This window comes from Hipposideros armiger, unplaced genomic scaffold (genome assembly GCF_001890085.2).
Source record: "Hipposideros armiger isolate ML-2016 unplaced genomic scaffold, ASM189008v1 scaffold_123, whole genome shotgun sequence".
Lineage (NCBI taxonomy): Eukaryota > Metazoa > Chordata > Mammalia > Chiroptera > Hipposideridae > Hipposideros > Hipposideros armiger.
This window is the reverse complement of record NW_017731473.1, coordinates 2,604,409-2,620,291: the sequence shown is the minus strand read 5'-3', so window position 1 is coordinate 2,620,291 and position 15,883 is coordinate 2,604,409. Positions and strand designations below refer to the sequence as shown.

General features: G+C 46.8%; 1 protein-coding gene across 4 annotated transcripts in view; it reads left to right on the top strand.

Annotated features, from left to right (window-relative positions):
• The window catches only part of CDK5RAP2 (CDK5 regulatory subunit associated protein 2), a 171,719-nt gene that overhangs the window by 73,829 nt on the left and 82,007 nt on the right, over window positions 1–15,883 (top strand). For all 4 annotated transcript variants that reach the window (XM_019648259.1, XM_019648261.1, XM_019648260.1 and 1 more), the window contains exons 14-15: window positions 2,531–2,671; window positions 10,448–10,545. In XM_019648259.1, the coding sequence (XP_019503804.1) occupies window positions 2,531–2,671; window positions 10,448–10,545 (239 nt within the window). The remainder of the gene's footprint in view (window positions 1–2,530; window positions 2,672–10,447; window positions 10,546–15,883) is intronic.

Below are 15,883 nucleotides of genomic sequence, written 5' to 3'. Positions count from 1 at the left end.
CTACATAAGAGGAAATAGAGACAGTGGAGTTAGCTTTTCAACAAACTGAACACGAACATCTTTAGAGAAGAAATAAGATCAGGCTCTGATAAGAAGATATTTGGAAAAGAAGAATGACCTGTTAGAAATTGGAAGTATGATTATAGGTATAAAAAGTTTAGCAGAGAACACTTAGAAAAGTTGGAAGATAAAGTTGAGTGAGCCTTCCGAAAACAGAATTAAATAAACAATAAAAAAGAAGGGAAAATGGGAGAGAAAAGAAGAAAGTAGCAGTTGAAGAGCTCCAATATACTAGTAACAGGAGTTCCAGAAAGATAGAACAGGCACAGCAAGGGAAGGACATTTTCAAAGTCGTAGGAAGTTTCCAGAATGGAAGGACAGATAGCTCTCCATTGAACGGGACTGCTCTTTTCCTAGCACCATAAATGAAAGAAGACCTATAGTCCAAGGCATGTCTTTGTAAAATTTCACAACACAGGGGTAAAGAGACGATCCGAAAGGCTTCCAGAGAGAGGGGAATATGGGTCCCTGTAGAGAGGACCCAGACTCAAAACGACATCAGCATTCTCAGCAGCAGCGCCGGAAGCCAGCAGACAGGAGAGCAGTGCTTTCAGGTTTCTGAGGAAGAGTGGTTCCCACTCCAGCATCCTGTGCTCAGCCAGGCTCAGCAAGCAGGAGGGTGAAATAAAGGCGTTTGCAGCCATTCAGTGCCCGAGATCATCTGCCTCCCATGCACTCTTTGCTGGAAACTTCTGGAGGATGATTCCATATGAGTGAGGAAATAGCCACAAAAGAGAGATGTGGGATCCAGAGAGCAGGGAGTTTACCTGGAATGTGAAGGCAAGTCCCAGGCAGACAGCGGGGCCGCGGATGCGGAGACCCTGGATCCGAGCTCTTGAGGGGGCGCTTCAGTGGGGATTTCTCCACGAAACTGGCACAGAACCCATTATTTACCTGACGGATCTGACTTTGTCTAGAGGGATTTTCCAGTCACCCTAGAGAGTTTGGAGCTAAATTAACATTAAGTACATACTTTAGCTTTATGAAGTAAGTAAACAGAACAAAGCAGTTCGTACTAATTCCAAGAAAAGCAAAGAATTGGAAAATGAAAGGAAATACAATCATGCAACTCTATGTATGGCTGAGCCGCGAACAGTGTTTGTGTGGCCATAATAATGTAAATGCGGAATATTGTTTAGCTAAAGTTGTGCTACCACTATTAGGAAAAGTGTTGGGGGGACAGATGATGTAAGAGTCAAATTTTTAAACTGTGAAAGGAACCAACAGATAAAATCTAACCAAAAGAAATCAAGAAATGTGAGAGGAATATAATACAGAAACATGGAAGTAAATAATAGAAGAAATATTGGGTTGTCGGAAAAGTCATAACGCATTTTTGCAACGAAAAACAGAAAAAATACGTCATGACTTTTCTGACAACCCAATAGCTGTAAAGAGTCAAAAGTTGTTTTTTTCTGGGCATGGGACTGAGAGGTGAGAGGTGGAGAGGTAGGGGGCTGCTGTTTTCCATTTAAGCCTCACAGTAGTGTTTGACTGTTAAACAATATATACGTATAATTGGACTTTTGAAAAATAAAAAATGAAAAGCATAGCTCAGGCACAACTGTATTATGGCAGTTCTAGAAATTCAATGTTGGTTATTTGATTCCTAGTTCTTCCTGTTACAATTCAATAGGTTTTTACAAAAAATTGCCTCTGCTGCTTGTTTATATTCACCTGATTTCTTTTAAAAAGTTTGACATGATGAATTAATTCCGAGAGGTGCTTAGAACAAGATGTGGCTCTTGCCCTTAATTTGCGACCAAGTGGGCAGACACCTAGTTCAGCAGTTACCAGGGTTTAAATAGGAATACATTCTGTGCTGGAACTCGGGCACAAGAGCAGGGAAATGGTCTCCCATCCTGTCTTGATGTTGGATGCCAGATCTTCTGTAGGGGCCAGTGAGCGGGACCGTATTTACATCATTATGCAGGAGCCTTTCAGATGTGATCAGACCCCAAAGCAGTGTTTGCAGTCTTGCCTTTTTCTTCCTGGAGTCAGATCTCCTCGTGGATATGGGTGGTTCAAGTTTTGTCAAATTTGTCATGTTTCAGGGGAGACAAAACTTTGTCGAGTTGTGATATACAATCAACCTAACCCTACAGTAACCCCGTAGGATAGGAAACAGACCAGAGGTCTGGCCAAGGGGACTCGGGATCGGAGTCCAGTCCCGCGGGGCCAGAGCCTGGGCTGTCCCCTACACCCACTGGGAGGTCGTCACAGGGGTGGCCAGAAGGAAGGCTTGTACTGATTGCCACCATGCCTACATGCTGCTTTCCTAGTTGTAATGATACACAAATGGAGTACATTTATTACAGCTTTGTAATTGCCTAATGTTCTGGGATGATGGAAATGAGACATACGGGTATTGTGAAGAAAAAATAAAATATCTTCTCTTAAAGAGTTGCGGAAAATCTCTTAATATTGTTTTCTTGATGAAAACTTCCTATGATTTGTTTTGTTTCTTTAGAAATTCAATGAGAAAGATTCGGAGGCAATACAGCAGAATCGTTATTTAATGACTGTGGAGGATTTCAAGTTCAGGAGTGAAGACTTAATAACAGAAAAGTGCTCTTCTCAACTGTCACCAGGCAGCGAAAGCGTCTCTGAGGTAAGCTTGACGGAAATTGGACCTTCACATGCGAATTCGTTTTCCTTTCTGACACATACTTGGTAATTCCTTTGATCTAGAGATCCTCCGATACCTTCTTGCTGATCCTTGAGCGTACACCAGGTAGGGGGAGGGGGGCTTCGCCTGTCCGCCCTGTAGATGAGCGTCCCGAAGCCGAGCATTAGCATTTGCACTCACTGCACTGGACACTGGGAAATCGCAGCTTGTTAGAAGATGAGCCTCGTGTTTGCTCTCCCAGGGCTCACCTGTCCAGAGCTATAATATGTAATCTCGTGTTAAGACCACCTTTCTCTTCAAATGCACACAAAAAAGGGGCACAGCAGGCCCCCTGTTCTCCTTTTCTTTCATTCCCCATCATCACTAACAGCCGGTTTCTTGCAGATTCCTGAAAACGCCATGTTTGTACCTTTGCACATGCGGTTCCGTCTGCTCGGAATGCTTTTTTCTTGTTTACCTGGTGACTCCTGAACCTTCCCACAGGCCACTGTAGTGTCACCTTCTCGGTGGTGCCCCCTGGACCTGGTTCGCAGTGACATCTCCTCTCCGGTCCACAGCACTTGGTACGCCGATCCGTCATGGCACGTAGTGTAGGGTTGTCGTCCCGGGACCTGCCTTTCTGCTCCCCCTCCCTCGAGCCCCTGTGCACCACGGGCAGGCCCCTCAGCGGCGGAGAACTGGCATTCGTGTTGGAGTCCCAGCACCGAGCCCAGGGCCTGGCTCCATGTTTGTTGAGTGAGTGAATGATTCTGTTGGTTTGTGAGAGACGTGTAGAGGTCGTCCTGACCCCAAGTTTGCGTATAATGCAGCTAGGCAGCCAGATGTGGCAAAGGAAAGGAGTTTCACTGGAGGCCAAGGCTTGTTTTTTTTAAAAACTTGACTTTAATTAAGTTCATGCATTCAGAAGCCAGAGAACTCTTACACAAATTAGTTCTCTGATGAATGGCTCTGATCGTGATTTGTGGTTTTGTGAAGGGTGAGTCTTAAAATAATTAACAACTAGTGCAACTTGGGCACGGCTATTGGAACAGACTTGGGCGGCAGGGCTGGAGCAGGGGCCTGCGGGCCTGCCTGTGCCGGGACCAGCCCTGGAGCGACTGGGCCTTGGAGAGGGGCTGGCTCAGGTGGATGGATCGGGTTGTCTTACAGCTGGTGTGGAAGTTGTGCAGTATTTTAGCATCAGGACCAGCCATTGCACTGCATGTCAGCTCAATACCATCCCTGGTCCAGAGAGCATCACTGGCTGAACAGTGGGAGCTCTTGCTTAACCCGGACCATTTGTGGATTTGCATTTTTCTGTGTCTCTGGAATAAGAGTGTCGGTATAAACTAGTGGAGCCCTGGGGCCCAGCCAGACATCTGGAGGCCTGGATTCCTCTCTTGACCTGTCACTACTACCTGAGTGACCTTGGACAAGTCCGATAACTAAATCTTACAGGGCTAATATTTTGTTTCTAACTTCCATATAGTTGTTTTACTTTGACCAAATTTAGCTGAGTTTTAATCTGTAATAAGGCACAGTAGTCTGTTTTGGAACAAGATTGCAGCCCATCAGGGGTTTTAGATGGACAGATCGTCACTTATTTGAATACATTTAGTTAAACTTTGTTATTTGGAATCATGCTTTAGTCATTTAAAAAGTATCTAAATGTTGAACAGAATGTTTATGAATTTATTGCACAGGCTGAGTATTTTAAAATTTAACTTCGTTAGTTTAATCACCTGCGCCACTTCTTTTTTAGTTTTTTACATGATGTTTGTACTTCCATATTAACCACAAGTATAAAAGTCATTTCACGGGCATTTCAGTTATATTTAGATCCCGATGATGTTTAAATTACTGTGCAAAATACCTAAGTGTTTTAGCAAAGGTTTTAATTCTGTTCTGTAAGACTGATTGCAAATTGTGGATAAAGGATTATGAAATTATCGTTTAGGAATTGTAAATTTCTAGGTGTCAGTTTAAGAAATCCCAATTGTTGCAGCCTACAGTCCCCTGCCCACCCCTCCCCCGTCCTCCACCCCAGAAAGGTATACTTTTCAGGTTATAGTTCTCTCTCTGTAGAAAACACGGATTCCCTCTGCTATGCCCTTGGCCATTTTGTGTTGGTTTAGGTTTTATCCTCTGCCCGTTCTGCAAAGAACTTGAGGCTGTGATGATGTCTCCATTGACTCAGGGTAGTCTGTTTTCCTTCTACCCATTGTGTGAGCCTGAGAATTAATGCTGCATGATCAGGGAATTGAAGAGCAGAGAGGAAAACACGGGCCATATTTAACTTGCTGCAGCCAGAGATTTATAGCTTGGCTGTTGACATGGTTGGGACATCGCTGCTGAATTTCCTGAGTATGAAAATAAATGCCTTTGTTGAAGAGCTGTGACATAGCTTCCGAAATAGACACCATCTATCTACCAGGCCACGAAATTGCCCTGATGACCCAGAAGTGAGCCATTACGTTTTCTCTTTCCATATCTGCTGCCTCTTCAGATTGTGGTCAGCATGTTACACGGGTTTCCTTCAAGTCATCAAGGAAACGGTGGCAGAGCAGAAGATGTGGCCGCTTAGATGTTGGAATGTCAGCTCTGCCACTTATTAGCTCTGTGACCTTGCGCAAGTCACTTAATCGTCCTAATCTGTATAATGGGGAATTACATGCTTATTTCCTGAGAGGATTAGCGATAATGTAAATGTATTAGTTAAGGTTCTTTTGGTTGCAAGCTATAGAATCCAACGTTGAGTAGATTTAGCAAAACAACAATTGAAGGAAGTGTTCATTGGGAACATATTGGGGCTGTCACCAATACAGTATGTGATGTACAGTATGCCGTGAGCGAAACCACAGCAGCCCCGGGGACAACAGAAGTTGTAGACTTATCTTTGACATCGACTCCCAGATTTCTGGTGTCTCCGTTTAAATTTCTGAATCTCTGGAGAGAATTCTACTGGTTTAGTGTGGACCCAGGGGTTGGCTCACAGAGGAGAGAGGGGTCTTCCAAGGACTCACCCCTGTGTTTTAGGGACAGTTCTCAGGTGAGGCAGGGCAATGGTGGTGAGCTGGGTGGGTAGTCATTCTCCGGCTGTGGAGAATAACTGCAGAATCGGATGCCCAGTAGACGTGTGGTGATCTCAAGTTTTCTGTGGAATGAGTGGCCTCCCGTCTGGGTTGTTTCTTGTTTGGAGGAGCAGGGTGGAGGGTGAGGGCTGGAGGGTGAGGCTGGAGGGTGAGGGCTGGTGGGTGAGGGCTGGAGGGTGAGGGTGGCGGGTGAGGGCTGGAGGGTGAGGGTGGAGGGTGAGGGCTGGAGGGCTGGAAGGTGGGGGTTGGAGGGTGAGGGCTGGAGGGTGGGGCGTGGGACGTGCGCTGATCCTGCTCGGAGGTGCTTCTCCTTACCCTGCTCTGGGCAGCCTGGCCCTCTGCGTCTATGCCAAGGAGATCCACTTGTTTGTCAGCTCTGCTGAGGGAGCCAAATGACTTCATTCTAATGGGGCATGATTCAACGCAGGGGAATAGGTGATTGATGAAATGTGACCCAAATGGCTCCAAAGAGTTCATTTATTTAACATGGGTGAGCAATTTGCTTCTAGGAAGACGTTGACTCACTCCAACTTCCATTATGCAAAATATCCACAGGAATCTCTGCTCTTAAGATTCATATCAGTCTCTGTGTTCCTTACCTATTTAATCATCAGGTCAGCAAGTACTTGTGGCAGCATTTCTTCTGTGCCAGGCACTGTGCCGGGCTCTGTGCACTGCTGCCCATAAGGAGCCCCAGACCCGTGAACAGGTGTGGCCACTAGCTCCGGGGTGAGGAGTAACCAGAAGAGGCATCTCTCAGTCAGGGAAGGCTTCCTGGTGAGAGCTGGGCCTGAGCGGGTCCTGTAAGGCCCCTGGAGTCTGTCTGTGGAGAGGAATGACTGATGGACACGGTCTCTGAAGAGTGAGCAGTTTCCCCCCCTGGCGCTCAGATGGAGGGGTTTCCCAGTTCCACGGAGATGGAAGGGCAGCAGGAAAACAAGTGCAGGTGTGGTCAGTTGGCAGGTGGAAGGTGAGGGCTGAGAAACCGGTGAAGGGTTGGAATAGCTGTCAGAAAGAATAGAAGAGGGCGCTGAACCGGAACCCAGGCCCTGACATCACAGTGGGGGTCCTCTAGGGCTTCAAGCCCAGCCCGCAGTGATCCAGTTAAGATACAGGGTCCCCAGGGCTTGGTGTCGTTTCCCTGGGCACACACATCCCACACCTGGAGTCCACTCTGTTTCTCAAAACCCATTTTTATCTGTCTTGCATCCCAGCCCTTCTTGGTTGGCTTTGGAGTTACATACCTCCCTAAGCCTAAATCTTGACTGCCAGCTGTTAGCTGAATGGGCTCAAACAAGGTACCTCTCCTCCCGGAGAATCAGTGTATTCGTCTGAAACACGGGAAGATGAACATATCTGCCTGGGCTGTGATTAGAGATCATCTACGTACAGCACCTAGCATAGCATGGGAGCATAGGAAGAGTAGTTACGGCTGATGTTTCTCAAATGTTTGCTCCATGCCCGGCGTCGTTCTGAGAACTTTGTATAGATGAACTCGTGTAATCTCCTGAACAACCCAATGAGATATGTAGAATTATTACCTCTGTTTATGGGTGAGGATATTGAAGCACAGAGAGGCTGAGTAACTTGTTCAAGGTCACACAGTTAATAAGGTCACACGCTCTTAATCATCATTGCCTCTCCTGGTAGGTGCTCAAGAAGCAGTAAGTTTTCCTATTTTCTCTGTTACTGTTGGCTGGCTTTTATGTGACTGACGGTGCTGACGTTACCCTTCTCAAGCCCTGAGTGCTTTGTATCCATTATGGGGCCTTGGCAGGTGGACGTGGAGCCCGGCTGCCCTGACCTTGGGCACGCTGCTGGCCCCCATCTGAGCTCACTGTGTTGTTGTGGGGGTTAAATTAAAGGAGAAAATGCCCGGCAGGCACTCAGCACAGTGGCTCACGTGCTGAGAACTCTAGCCTCTTTGTCCTGATACCCTGTTGAGTTTTTCCCCAGTCTTCTCTGGGACCCTTTGTTCGCACACATGGTGTATACAGGTGGGAGCTGGGACAGTTCCATGCGACACTGTTACTGTGCACAAAAGGCTTTTGGGAGCTCCCTGTGCCGGTGACATGTGGCAGGATTCACAAAAGGACCCGGCATTTCTAGCCGTCTTGGTGCCTAAGTTCTCATGACCAAACTGGTGGGTTAGCATTTAAACCTTGAATTGGCAGGTGATGCCACTGCCTTGTTTTGTTCAGGGCTAGAAGCACAGCAGTCTTCTCTTAGGGCAGGGGGTCAGGACCATTTCTTGCCCTTTGCATCCCTTTGGGAGTCAGCTGAAGCCCAGGGCCTCTTTCCTGGAAAAATACTTAAATGCACAAGATTATAAAGGAAACCAATTATTTTGAAATTTGGTTATTGAAATATTAAACTGTATGCTAAAATGGTGCTGCTTTATTAATTTGTAAATAACAAGATCGCGTGGTGGGCAAAGTGACTGCTGTAGTTTTGAAGTCGTGATAAGAAATATTTTGAGCTACCCGCAACATACACAAAGTAACCATTTCTTTTGATGACAGTCACAGGAAAACAGTAGGCTGCTGTGGTTTGTAGCAATAAGTGTTCCTTCAGTTCAGAGTTGAAGGCAATGCTAAACTTAGGGGTTAGTGAAAATAAAGACGTGGCTTTTCCCCCTGTTCGTATTCAAGCAGCCCCTGAATTTGAATCAGGTTCGGAACCCCTGTCCTAGGTAGTATGTTAACTTGAGAAAGCTTGAGTCAGTGTGAAATTCAAGGGCTGCTTGCCGCTCCAGTCCCGCCATTACCCGCGCGTCCCCTCCCAGCATTTAGAGCATCTAGGCTGTGCTAGGTATTCTGTACACATTCACTTTATTTATTCATTTTAATATCTTATTTTGAAATAATTTCAAATATATGGCTGGTTACAAGAATGAAGGATCTTACTCTTCCTGCGCCATCTGAGTGAGTTGCCCACGGGAAGCCCTGCCACCTCTGAGCACTGTAGCGCGTGTTCCTGCAGGCAGGGACTCTGCTGTGTAGCACAGCACAGCCCAGCCACCACAACCCAGGAGCTAGCAGGGCTCTTCCCGCCTTCCAGTCCTCAGACTCATCCGTGTGCACCGGTTGTCTCATAAACGTAACACCCATAGTTGCGAAAGGATCCAGTTCGGGGTCATGCACTGCACTAGATTCAATGCCAGAGCAGTTTTTCCGTCTTGCCTTGGCTTTCACGGCCTTGGTTCCTTTGAAGTGCCCAGGCCAGCTTACTGTAGACTGTCCCTGAGTGTGGGTTTCTTGGTGATCAGCCTCAGGCTGGACATCTTCGGTAGGAATATCACAGGAGCGACGCTGTCTTCTCACTGTGTCCTGTCCAATGGCACGCGATTTAGGCTTGTCCCATTTTGGCCATGCCGACCTTGATAACTTTATGAAGGTGATGTCTGCCAGGTGTCTCAACTATATAGTTACCCTTTTGTCTTTTGTAATAGTGTTTTTTCTGTGGGGGGTTGGGGGAGGGTTGTGTGTTTTGAATCTATATAAATACCCTGAAATTCAGACTTTCGCCTGCTGGCTTTAGCATCCTTTTATGTTTCTTGGCTGAATTACTTTATATCATGGTGGTTGGCAAATGGTGAGTTTTCTAATTCCATCATTCCTTCTACATTTATTAGTTGTTGTTCTACCGTAAAGAACAGCCCCCCTCTTCTTCCTATTTATTCATGTATTCATATCAGTATGGACTCGTGAATTCCTATTTTATTATTCGGTAGGTTATAATCTGTTACTATCATTATTTATTTTGCTGCTCAAATTGTCCCAGGCTTGGCCTTTTCAAACCGGCTCCTCTGTCCTTCTGACAACACACTCTATCATTATTTAAGCAATTCCTTATGTTCTAGCACAACAAAATGCTGCAGACATATCTTCTTACTGTCCTTGACTCCCCCCAACACTGACATTGGCCATTTCTCTCAGGACCCCCGGTTCCTTATGGTACAAACTGAACTTTTATCTGCCCCACACTTCCATGAGGCGGTGGTGGCTGCCCACCATTTTACAGTAGGAACCCCAAGGCTTCAGTTAAGTAACCTCCCCGAGATCCCAGAACCGGTAAGTTGGCAGAGCCAAAATTTGAACTTGTGAAAACAATTTCGCATTTGTGAGTGTTAATTCACAAAATTACATCCCCATTTCATAAATGAGGAGACTAAACCTCATAGAGGCTTGTTAAGCTAGTTATCTAGGTCGCTTAGCCACTACTGAGTGGCAGAGACCACCTCAGATCTCTTATCACTCTGTTTGGGACGCCTATAAAGTGACTCACTTGTCTTGACTTGAATATAAAGTCCCTTATCCTTAGTACTTGTCAGGTTTTGATTTCTGAATTTGTTATCTTTGGAGCAAGAAGAAGTGTGGAAAGATATTCTTTGTAGTGTTGTGAAAACGGTGACCAGCAGCTCTGAGGGGCGGCTGTTTCACAATGGACAAATAAGGCAACTGTGATGCTTCTTTCATTGCAGCTCTCAGCTTTATTCTGAGGTGATGGACAGTCATTCCCCACGCCTCCTGCAGGTGGCGCTCTCTGACTGTGGCCTGATCCAGAGCTTGGCACAGGGGATCATCGTTTGGATTTAGAAACCAGAACTATCCACATGTTTTCATAATGTAAAGACGTGCTCTTTCAGAATTCTTCCCTTAATGTCAGATGCCCATTGTCATTTTAGGAAAAGCAACAGCTAAACTATGAAGAGCTGATTCAGGTCTTAAAGAAAGAGCGTGACATCTATAGCCACCTGGTAAAATCTCTGCAGGACTCAGACAGGTAAGCATTCCTGTTTGGACATGACATGCACGTGAGTGTGAACACACACATACACACACACATTTTGAATGAGTGCTTGCAGTCGCTGAGGCAGCAAAGCCCTACCAGTTTGCTTAGGAAGCTTAAAGTACTTAGATGGTGATTGCCTTATTTAAATCTGAAATACCTATTTTCTATCAAGAATTGTCTGACTTTTGGCCATAAACTTAGAATAAGAATATCATAATCGCTTAGATTTTTATAATACTTTATTATAGATTTAGAAAGTGCTTGTATGTATTATTTCAGATGATCCTCACAACTGTTCTGTGAGGTAAGTATAATACTCATGTTATTTCTGTATTCCATAAGAGACGTTAAGTGACTTGTCCAAAGTCACACAGGTGGTGAGGGACAGAACCCTGGGACTCAAACAAGCCTCTGTGTCTTGGAGACCTTTGTCTTTACTGAATCGCTGACAGCAATTGGTGCCCGTGAGGTGGTGAGGAGAGTCGGTTACAGGCTCGCGGCCTTGTCCTAGCCTTAGCTCTGTGTGCACAGACATGTGGCTGCGCTGGCCTCCGTTTGCCCGTCTGTAAATACAGGGGGGCCTCAGTGGTTGCTCACATGAAGAAACCATCTCTCTACACACGGGGATGGTTACAGGTGAAAGGAGTGCTGTCTGGGGTTCATTTCCAAACAGTACAGAGGCAGCAGAAGTGGACAGGGACACCGTGCAGCAAGACTGGCCATGGCTCCTTGGCTGCTGGGCTGCGGTGTGAGCAGAGGAGGGAGGGGCTCGTGCCATCACAGTTTGTCTTCTTTCGTATGTGACTAAAACTTTTCCATAATAAAAAGTTAAACAAAATTACCCTTCATTGCACCTTCTCTTAGGCCCTCCACTCTAGCCATCATGAGGTCTCTTCATTATGTTTTCCCTGGGCCGTGTGCTCTCCTGCCCCTGCCTTCGCGTGGGTCCCTGCACCCTGCTTTGTCTCCCGCTAGTCCTTGTGGTTTCATCTTGAGGGTCACCCTTGTCAGGAGGCCCATGCGAATCCCCAGGAAAGTTGCCCCTCTGTTTTCCTGCCCTCACAACTGCCCTTAGCACCTTTGCGTACTGTCTCTTGGGACCAAGAGCTCCCTCAGGCGCGGATCCTGTCGTGCTCGTCTCCATTTCCCAGCGCCTGTCACTGGGGCTGCCATGGAGTAGGCACATGGGAACTGTTCAGTGGATGAACACCTCCCCTATCCGCATGCCCCCCGCCCCCCAATCTTTTAAGTTATGATAATTTTCCAATTTTTAAATCTGAAATGAGTTTAGGGAAAATGAAAACATGCTAATGAAATTCTGAAAGTGAGCATTTTCCAGAACCCGTAGCTACTAGTCATCTTCACTTGGGGAAGGGGTTGAGTAATGCTGGGAAACTCCAAGGGGGAGTGGGCGACGTGAGTTTAATGGTGCAGTTTCCTTGGCTGGGAGCCAGATTTGAGTCTGGACACTGAGAGGTCCTGTGGGTGGATACGTTGTTGTCAAGCCCCCTCAGCGTTATGGATGGCTCTGAGTTTCACAGGCTCTTTCTTAATGTATAAAAACGTGGGGTGGGACTGAGGCAGGTCAGGGCTGTGACTGACAAGGGTGCTTACAAGGTTTCCTGTTCGTCTTCAGAGTTAAAATCCATTTAGGGTGAGGCAGCCCTGGGTCCGTATCCCAGCTCTGCCACTCAGTGGCTCTGAGTTCTGGGGTGAGTCTCTTCACTCCGAGCCTCAGTGTGTGTGTCTGTGCAGTTGAGATTGGCTGGCCTACCTCCCTACTTACCTACCTGCCCACCTGCCTACCTTGTAGGGTTGTTTTGAAACGAGATGGCAATGTGTGCAGTCCTGATACTGCCTGGCACACAGGAAGCACTCAGTGAATGGTAACACATGAAGAATGCAACATGAAAAGCTTCCGTGTGCCTCAGTACCCCAGTACACATAAACACAGCTCTGGGGGTTTTTAAATCCTCAGGCCTTGCCATACCCAGAGGGAAGGACTGTAGGCAGAGGCAGGTAGAGCCCCTTTTGGTAACTAGCATTGCGCACTCTCTGGAAACAGGCAGTGCAGGTGGATGACTCTGGAGGCATACGACGTCCTTGTAATGAAAACTGGAAAGGGATGTCAGGAAGGAAACCGATCGTGGGTAACCGTGTGCCCGCTCCTTTCCCCTTACCTGCTTATTCCTCAGAGCAACACTTAGAAGTCAGCGCCTCTGTCCCCGAATTACAGAAGTGGAAATCCACACTTGGAAATGTTGGGGTGTTGTCCAAGCGTCTACAGTTAGGAATCACCAGCGCTCAGATCTCCCTGGCCCCCGAGCCTAGGCCCTTCCTGAGACGTCGCTCATCTTGAGAACTAATACAGTTTGCACTCCCCTGTGACTCAGGGTTTCTCACCCTCGGCGCTGCTGGGATGTGGGGCTGGGTACCTTTTTGTTAGGAGTGGCTGTCCTGTGCATTGTCGGATGTTTGGCAGCATCCCTGGCTTTTCACCACTCCATGCCAGGAGCGCCCTTCCCTGCCCCCATTGTGAGAGCCAACAGTGTCTCCAGGTATTGCCACAGGTCCCCTGTGCAGCAAGATCGTCTCCAGATGAGAATCACTGTTATAACTCATGATAGCCAGAAATTTTGGCTTATTATTGTTATCTTTTGCCTGTGACTTGTTAGAATATACAGAAGGAAGAAGTGATGTTTATTGAGCATGTAGTATGTGTTAGGTGCTAAGCTCTCTCCCATGAAACAGTTCATTTAATCCTCAAAACGTTGAAGGAATGATATTATCCCACTTTCCAGAGGAGGACGTCAGGTCTCACGCAGGTGACTGACTGCGGGGCCGTGGAGCGCGTCGGTGGTGCTGTGCCATTGGTAGCCTGGGTCTCTCGGGCTCCCCGTTTCTGCCTCCTTCCCCACTACATTCCGGAAAGCAGAGCGCCTGGGGCGCTCGCTTCTTTCTGAGCGAAGCATCTTCTGTTCCACCAACTCCTCACACCTTGAAAAAGATTCTGGAGTTGGGGAAACATAAATGACAGACACAGGCGCAGCAGCTGTGTCCTTTTCACCCTGTCAGGAAATGGAGGAGGGAGCAGAGCAGTTAGCTTTCGCAGCCCTAATCACAGGAGCTTCGCTAAAACAATCTCTTTTTTTTCCCCCGGTTAAACGTCTCTGCAGCACAACCGCATGCACGCAAGTGCTGTGCCGTGACATCTCTGTGAGGCTTTCCATCAGCTTCCACGTTGCTCACTGTGATTGTTCTGAAATGGAAGCAGGTACACGTTGCTAGTAGGGCCCCTTCCTTGGCAAGAGGACGGCTCCACAATGAGCCATCGTCAGAGCAGCGAGCATAGAAGATTAGACATAATGGTTTATTTTCCTTCTGATATATGTTGATTTATGTGTGCAGCCCCATGGCTGGAGCTGGAAGAAATCCTCAAGGAGAGGTGGGGCTTGAGTCTGTAGCACATACACAGAGGGTGCCAAAAAACAATGTAGACACATTTTAAGAAAGGAAAAAACTATTAAAATTGTAATGCTCAATATATACCAATAACAAAAGATGAATACAAGTCACGTTTGACTTCTGCAATGACAAGAGGTGCTCAAAGTGGTTCCCATCAGCGTCCAGACACTTCTGATTACGGCGAACTGCTGCTTGAGCAACGTGGGCCGAAGTGTCCACTTGTATCGCTGTGCATGCCGTTTCAATTTCTTCCCAAAGGACTGCCAGTATAACCGGTTTCCTAGGGTGCACCACATCCTTTAAGGTCCCAGACAGGTAGAAGTCAAGGGGTGTTAAGTTGGAGGTTGTGTTGCAGACTCACGCCTCCATTCTTGTGCTTCCACAACGTTCTCGAATTTCAAATACCGCTTCAAAATGGTCTTGCAATCCTCGAACAACCGTGCTTCTGCCATTTTCTTTGTCCTGCCTGTCACATGATGATACTAGCAGTCATTTGATTAATGCCGTCTTTTGAGCAAATGTCATACTACACATTGCTACTGTAATTCAATTCAGCTTCGAGAAGTAATACATAGATAACGGCTCTTAAAATGTGTATACATTTTTTGGGCATCCCGGTATTTAGAGCAATAGCTCCTATCCATTTTGGGGCTATGGACCCCTTTTGAAAAACCTGTTGAAAGCTGATGGGCTTTCTCTCTAGAAAAAGCCACATCTTCATAAATTTTATATAGACAGTCTCCCGATGTTGGGGGACCCTCTTAGGGAGCCATAGGTCAGACGCTGGACAGGGAGTGATGCATTTGTTTGTGTCTAGAAACGGAGGCTTTCTGATTTGTTAGTGTGTTTTGCTAGTCTTGAAAAGTGTTCATATCCTTTGAGTTGCTAGGAATCTTCCTTAAGGAACTAACCTGAGTGTGAAACAAGGCTTTAGGCACAGAGTCCAGCGAAACACCGTTATTCAGGTGTCAGCTGGGACCTCCGTTCCGCTGAGAGCGGGTGTCATGGCTCAGACCTGCGCGGCCTATACACGTCGTAAGGAGCCCAGAGCCTTCCTGGAGCTGCATGGCCCAGCTAGCAGCCACCAGCCATGTGACTGTTTACATTTAAATTTAGAAGAAAGCATCAGTTCCCCAGGACGCCAGCCACAGTTTAATGCTCAGTGGGCTTGTTTAGCCAGTGGCTGTGTATCAGCGCAAATACAGAACATTTCTGTCATTGGAGAAATTCAGGTGGACAGTCCTCCCCGAGTTTAATGCCGATTCTGGGACACGTGCATTTTCTTGGCCTCCCCTGAGTTTTGGGGTGCTCTCTGTGCAGCTCAGCACTGTATCACAGTGACCCCTATGTGAAACTCGACACCCCCCCCAAAATAAAAATCTGTTTCTGCTATGGATTTGTGAGTGGCTAACCCATTACAGTGGTGTTCTTTTGGCCCCTGAATTGGTCCTCCTCTCCTTCCTTTTATCGGCTCAGTCTTCTTTCTTTTTTCTCTTCCTTCCTGCCCCTCACCCTTACCCCAGTGCCAGCTCTTTTTGGAGTGACACAGCAGACATTCTCCCTTGTCTCCTCTAATGAAGCCCAGGTGCCAGGCGATACCCAGGCTCTGGAGAGCCACCCCTTCTAAACCCAAGCCCTCAGAAGGCATTTTTCCAAACATTCTGCGGATTTAAACTTTTTACCTAGTTACATCTGTAGCGAAAACTTGGAAATGTCCACTAATAGGGGTGAGTTAAAGTAAATGGTGTGACATTTACCTGTTAATAATATAGTCATAAAAAATGATGTTTGCAAATAATTTCCAAAAATGTAGGGAAGCATGTAAGTGAGGAATGCACAACTTACCTGGTATGTCCAGTGTAAT